Source organism: Helobdella robusta (genome assembly GCF_000326865.2).
Source record: "Helobdella robusta unplaced genomic scaffold HELROscaffold_17, whole genome shotgun sequence".
Classification (NCBI taxonomy): domain Eukaryota; kingdom Metazoa; phylum Annelida; class Clitellata; order Rhynchobdellida; family Glossiphoniidae; genus Helobdella; species Helobdella robusta.
In genome coordinates, this window is record NW_008703942.1 from 1747368 (window position 1) to 1754731 (window position 7364).

Consider the following 7364-nt stretch of genomic DNA (forward strand, 5'->3'; position numbering starts at 1 on the left):
CGTTTACAGGATAGGTTAGTAAGTTGTATTATACTTATATAATTATAATTCTAGAGTATGTTGCAATAACAACCTTATGTTTTTTTGGTACTGATGGTAAAACTGCATTAATTCATAGAAAATATCATTCAGATTTTGTTGTTATTGCGCTATGTCCCATATCAAATAGTATCGTCTCATTTCATTAGAGACAAAATAACGATATCGTACCGAATCGTTTAGATGGATATGCTTAATAAAAATGTATCTGGTATAGAGTAGTCAATTGAGTCTTTCATAGAGTAACATGGATGAAAAAGGATTCCGTCTGAATCTCTACTAATTCCTCACGGATAATTCAATCCAGTTTGATGTAAAAAAAGGCGAATAACTACTAAAGCAATTATTACAGATAGTAGAAGAAAATGAAATGAGAAAAATTGGTTTAACGTAGCAGAGTCTACTGCGAATCCACTTCAAATTCATTCAAAAAGTATTTCCAAGAATAATACTTATCATATCGTTTCGAAATAATAACAATTCGCAGATGTTTAATTTTTATAATAATTGTAAATGCTCATCAGTGAATTTGGTATACCGATTTTTTAGCAAACCTTTGTACTTGTAATGGAATAACCTATTACATTATACTAAATATACATAAGATAACAGAGCAATGGGCCAGGATAAAGAAAGAAGAAATGGGAAAATTAGAAGTGAAGGACTTGGGTTCTTAAGTTCTTAAACGTATGTTTAAGCTCTAATATTATGATTAAAAAAATTAAAGAGTTTCACCATAATACATATTTCTTTGAACATAATACAAATACAACAGTCAAAAGGGAAGGAATTATTGGTGTTTTAGAAAAGGAATATGAGAAAGAAAAAAAACGAATAGAAATAAAAGTGTAGCTAATAATATTTTGATGTTTTACTAAATTTACAAATTAAATTTACAATTTTATAACCTGTTGCCCCAGAAGTTCCTCGGTCACCTTGAATTCCTTGAGTTCCAGTAGCCCCTGTAAAACCCTGACCTCCTGGTTGACCATCTGGGCCAGGAGCTCCTTGTAATCCTCTGTCACCTTGCAATCCTGGTTGACCCTGAAAACCAGCATCTCCAGGTTGACCAGTTGCTCCAGTTCCTCCTTGATTTCCTGGCACTCCTGTTCTTCCAGTAGCAACCAACCACCCTTGGCCAAAGTAATGAGATATTTTTAATAACGGGCTAAATCTTAAACTTAAGCAAATAAACCTTACATTTTTTAATGTGCCTTTCTAAACTTTTCAACTTTTTAAATTTAAATTATTAATTTTGTGTAATTCAGTTTATTATTAGCTTATTTATAAACCTTCCAAAAAAAATTTCCTTTTCATCAGTAAGCTTTATTAAACACTGTGCTTTACACTACATGAACTTTTCATTTTAGTGAGCATTTATTAATTTTTTGGATTTATTAGAATAAAGTACCTTGTTGACCAGGATATCCAGGCATTCCATTTGGGCCAGGTAAACCAACAGGACCAGAAGGACCAACAGATCCAGAAAATCCAGGATCACCTACTGCTCCTGGACTACCACTCAGACCCTTATCACCAGGAAGACCTAATAAACCATTTTGTCCTGGACTACCAGGAATACCTTTGCCCCCAGCAGGTCCTTGTAACCCAGCAGGTCCTACTGGTCCTGGTGATCCCATTTGCCCTGGTTGACCAGTAGCTCCTTGTGCCCCTTGCTGACCTGAAAGCCCTGTAGAACCTTGAGGTCCAGGCTGTCCAGGCTGACCTTGAAATCCAGCTATACCTTGTTGTCCAGTTTGTCCGGTTGCACCAGTGGGCCCTTAAAAATCAAATAATTACAAATACTGTGAACATGTGAGAAGATTATCCAAGTTAGCAAATTAAGTTTACTGAGCATATGTACCTAATTTTACTAATTAACTTTACAGTTAACCATTAAAATATTACAATTCCGTATTTGTTTTAATACCCAGTATTCATCTTAAGGAAAATTTAATTTGAATCGTTTAAAGATCCATTTGTCCCAGTTCACTTAATGATTATTGTTCAGTAATAAACATCTCAATTTTTTATATATTTTTAAAAATTAATTGTCATAACCATAGTGTGTATTCATGTTTCCATTTATTAAATTACATCTTTGTGATAAATTTGCTTTTCTTCGAAGTGACAATCTACAGTTGACAATATTCTGTTCATCTCAATCAACTTGTAAACATAGCAGCTATATCCATCAAGTTGCCATGGAATTACCTTAGTCTTTAATCTTAAAAAATATAATAAGAGTCTAGTCAACTTCTTAAGGTCTAGCTGTTTTCAAATATCTGAAAAATTCACTTCTGGGCTTTGAATGTGTTGATATAACATAAATAACTATTTTTGAATTATTTTATAAACGTCATAAGCATCGGCTGACCATCACTGTTGTGAGCAAGCATTGATGTTGCTGCATTTACTTAAACTAAAATCTCTGCATCGGTTTAAGGTTAAAAAAAGGCTACACTTCTTTTGTTAGGATTATCCGGTTTGTGAAAATAGTTAGTTTTGCCTTCCGCAGCTTGCCTTTTAGAACTGTTTGAAAAGCTAGTTTGATAAAGACGCAACTAAGACTGGCGAGAAAACAGTGAGGTAATCACATTACATCCTAAAAAATATTGATGAGGTGTAGACTCGAACCAAGCTCTCTGTGTCATGATATTTTGCGACACCGATTTGCGTTAGAAGCTTTTGAACAGTCTCGTATCACATTCCTTGCTGACAATAAAAAGCGTCGTTGACAAGACGTCCGAAAATACCAGTATTGCAAGAGTGTGAGTTTGCCGGTTCTGCCCACGTTGGTGTCATTCCATGATCGGACTCTGCTCATGAAAAGATTCCGCACGAGAAAAGACTCTCGTGTTATTTTGAAAAATTAAATGCTCTTTCGCTGGAAATTAAATTAAATGTTTAATGTGTCTGTGCGATTTGATGAATTTTCACCTAAATATGACAATTAAACATCATGAAAAAAAACTTTTCAACTAATGGCAAAAATTTAATAAGTGGACATTATGCAAGCAAATATTAAGAACTAATTAAGACAAAAAATACCTTGGAGTCCAGTAAATCCACTAGGCCCTCGATTGCCAGGTGATCCTTGAGCGCCAGCTGGTCCTGGGCTACCAGAAGGTCCAGTTGCTCCCGTTGCCCCTTTACCACCAGCCTGACCCTGGCTACCACGGGCAGGAGCTCCAGGTAATCCGGTAGCACCTGGAAGGCCAGGTGCACCGTTATCCCCTGGAGGACCCTGTTGTCCAGAAGCACCTGTGGGTCCTAGAGGACCTACCAAGCCTGAAGGTCCTGGGCTTCCAGCAAGGCCTGCTAAGCCTGGGGAACCAGTAAAACCCGTAGGGCCTCGCGGGCCTGGCAATCCTGGGTTTCCTTGAGGTCCAATTTCACCAGGAGATCCTGGCAAACCTTGAGCACCTTGAGCACCTTGAAAACCTTGAGGTCCAAGATCGCCTTTTTGTCCTGGCTGACCAGGATTTCCAAAGTTTCCTGGTGTTCCAGGTTGACCCGGGTTACCCAAAGGACCTGGCTGACCTGAGAAGCCAGTAGCTCCGGTAGCTCCGGTTCCTCCTATCGAACCTGGAGAACCAGGTGCACCACTTTGTCCGGTAGGACCTTGCGGACCTCTATCACCAGGGTTCCCTAATGAACCTTGAAGTCCAGGAGATCCTGGAGCTCCTGTGTCTCCTTGAGAACCACTAGGCCCGGGCGAACCAGGAGATCCTTTAAAACATAACAATTAATTGTTACTAGAGTAAAGAATTATCATTATAAAAATTATGATACCTGGAGATCCTTGCATTCCTTGAAAGCCAGGATCTCCGGTTGGACCAGCTGGACCAGGAGATCCAATTGCACCAGAAGGCCCAGGAGGACCTTGTAATCCTTTATTACCTGAATCTCCTTTTGGACCTTGTGGTCCTTGTAAACCGGTCTCACCAGACAGACCAACTGATCCTTGAGGGCCTTGTGGGCCGGGTTGACCTGGCTGCCCAAAAGGACCTGGCTGACCTTCAAATTTTTAAAATAAAAATGTATTGATTGGTATATTTATGTTTGTGAAAATCAAATTCTGACCAGTTGATCCTTGAGGTCCAGAAACACCCTGTGCACCCACTTGACCAATAGGTCCCGGTTGTCCAACTGGTCCTATTGGACCTGGTAGTCCATTTTGACCGCTTGGACCAGCATTGCCTTGCAAACCAGGAAGACCTTGTGCACCCTTGTCACCATTTGGCCCGCTTGGTCCCGGCGGTCCCGTCATTCCAGGAAATCCAGTAGCTCCAGATGGGCCAGAAATCCCAGTATCACCAGTAAACCCTTGAGGTCCCTGTGTACCTTGATCACCAGCTTGTCCTGATGGTCCTGTTGGTCCTTGGGGACCAGGAGGACCAGGTAAACCAACACTCCCTGGTGGTCCTTGGAAACCTTGTGCACCACTCGTTCCTTGTTGTCCTTGCAATCCTTGAAGACCAATAGGACCTGAAGGTCCTAATGAACCTTGAGGTCCTGGTAAACCTGTTCTACCCTGAGGACCTTGATCTCCTTTATCGCCAGATGATCCTGGAGGACCTACGTTGCCTGGACCACCCACAAAGCCGGTATCTCCGGCAGGACCTAATTGACCTGTAAATCCTGTTCCTCCAGTAGCTCCTTGATTACCGGTAGGACCTGGACTGCCAGATGGACCCATTGGTCCTACAGGTCCGGTAGGTCCAGCTTGGCCAGGTGGTCCTTGAGCTCCTTGAGCCCCTAAAAAACCCTTTTCACCTTGATTTCCTGGGGCACCAGGTGATCCTAAAAAAAATTGAGTGTTTGTACTTTTTATCTGATGGATAACTTGTTAAAATATTGACTAACCACTCGGTCCTGGAGGACCTGGTTGAGATCCGGGAAAGCCAATTTGACCTTTTGGTCCTGTTGGACCAGGAAGACCAATTGGCCCAGACGGACCAAGTGGTCCGGCTGGTCCTGGTTGACCAGAGGCGCCAGTAGAACCTGTATATCCTTGACCCCCTTGAGGTCCCTGTAAACCTCTATCTCCAGATAATCCTTGTGGTCCGGGAGGTCCTGAAGAACCTGCAAAACCGGTAAAGCCTGTGCCACCTGTGCCACCAGTAGGACCTGATGGTCCTTGAGGTCCTGACGGACCAGGAAATCCAGTTGCACCAGAAGGACCTAAATTTCCTGGTTGTCCAATAGGACCAATAGGTCCAACCGGTCCAGGTACTCCCTTACTTCCAGGAGAACCTTGAAATCCTGTGTCACCAGAAGGACCTGGATTTCCAGGCTGCCCAGGTGGTCCTTGTTAAAAATATTAAAAAAATTAAAAATAACTTTTTGGCCGAGAGGATTGCAAATAAACATTACCTAACGGCCCTATTGGCCCCTGAGGACCAGGCGTTCCTGGTTGACCTTTATTTCCAGACGGACCCGCGGGTCCAGGAGGACCAGGCTGAAATCCCTGAGGTCCTTGAAGTCCTGGACTACCCGGAGAACCTTGCGTACCTTGCTGGCCTTGTTGACCTTGCGGTCCGGGCTGACCTTGTAAACCTGGAAGCCCATCTATGCCAGATGGACCAATAGGACCCTGAGGGCCAGATTGACCTTGAGGACCTGGAAGACCTTGTAAACCTTGTTGTCCTTGTGGACCAGGACTACCACTAGAACCGCTTTGTCCTTTATCTCCACTAGGACCTGAATTACCGGGGGGCCCTTGAAGTCCTTGAAGACCAGGTTGTCCATTTTGTCCAACTGGTCCTGGTAATCCCAACTGCCCTTGAACACCTGGCACTCCGGATGGTCCAGCTTGACCCTGCGGTCCTTGTTGACCCGTCGGTCCTTTAGGACCAATAGGCCCTGATCCACCTTGGAAACCTGTATCACCTGGAGGACCAATGGGACCAACTGGTCCTGTTGATCCAGTTTGACCATTTGCTCCTAATGGACCAGGTTGTCCTTGAGGTCCTGATGGCCCAGGAAGTCCTGTAATTTAATTATACATTTTAAGATGTTATTTGATAAATAAATACAGTTTTAAAACCATCAAAAATATGTGAAAACAAATAACCAGTGAATCCGACCGGTCCAGAAGGACCAGGTCCACCTTGTTGACCAATTGGTCCAGGTTGTCCAATGTTTCCAATTGGACCAGTTGGACCAGTAAGTCCTTGTGAACCAGTGGCTCCAGTAAAACCCTGTTGTCCATCAGCTCCTTTAGCACCTTGTGAACCTGGTAAGCCTTGAAAGCCTGTAGCACCTTGTAGTCCTGGTTGTCCTGGTAAACCTTGAGGTCCAACAGGACTTAATCCATTTGGCCCTTGAGGACCAGGAGATCCGGTTGGGCCAGGTGGTCCAACTGGTCCAATATCTCCAGGTAATCCAGATGGGCCAACAGGTCCAACAGGTCCTTAAAAAAGTGAACCATGTAACAAATTGAACCTACTAAAAGCGAACAAAAACACATACCAGATGGACCCAACGAGCCACTAGGACCGGAAGACCCAGGCAAACCTATTGGTCCTGATTGACCTTGAAATCCTTTTTCCCCAGGCAACCCTTGAGAACCTGGTGATCCTTGAGGTCCAATAGGTCCAGGCTGTCCTGGAGGTCCTGGCTGATTACCTTGAGGGCCTTGAGGTCCAATAGGTCCTGGAGCACCTGGTGATCCAGAAAGACCTGGTGGACCTTGAGGTCCAGTTGGTCCCACTGGACCATTTGTTCCTGGTTGACCCTGAAGTCCCGAAGGCCCTGTTGGACCTTGAGTTCCAGGTGGTCCTTGAAAGCCAGAATCGCCTTGTGCCCCTAAATGTAGTGTAATAATAAAACATATCCATGGTTTTAATATAAATATATGCTAATTTACTTTTACTCAATAGTTGTTAGCCTAAACATAAAAAATTTCCTGCCTTGTGGTCCACTTAATCCAGGTGCACCTGGTGCACCTTGCAGTCCTTGCATTCCTGGAAAACCTTGAGGCCCCGGTTGTCCATTTGACCCAGGTTGACCACTTGGACCCTGTTGTCCTGGTTGACCAGTTGGCCCCAGAGGTCCCATAGATCCAGGACTACCACTATCCCCTGTCAAACCTGTACCTCCCATAGAACCAGGAGGTCCAGGTTGACCTGAAGGACCAGAAGGACCTGGATTATAACTTTGAGGCCCTCTAGGACCTTTTGGTCCCATAGGACCGGGTGATCCAGGTGAACCGTTTTGACCAGGTGGTCCTTGAGATCCTGGATATCCAGGAGATCCTTGTAGTCCTAAGTTTTTTAAAACATTTAAAATATGCATTAATATATAAAATTGTTTTTATA

The 7364-nt window shown here is 43.4% G+C and overlaps 1 protein-coding gene across 1 annotated transcript; it reads right to left on the reverse strand.

Annotated features, from left to right (window-relative positions):
* Positions 1-4990: 4990 nt before the first annotated feature.
* On the reverse strand, positions 4991-5191 carry HELRODRAFT_138599 (hypothetical protein; the record flags this gene model as incomplete). Its single annotated transcript, XM_009016007.1, has 1 exon — positions 4991-5191. A coding segment is annotated over one exon (201 nt), but the record flags the coding sequence as incomplete, so codon positions are not given.
* Positions 5192-7364: the final 2173 nt, after the last annotated feature.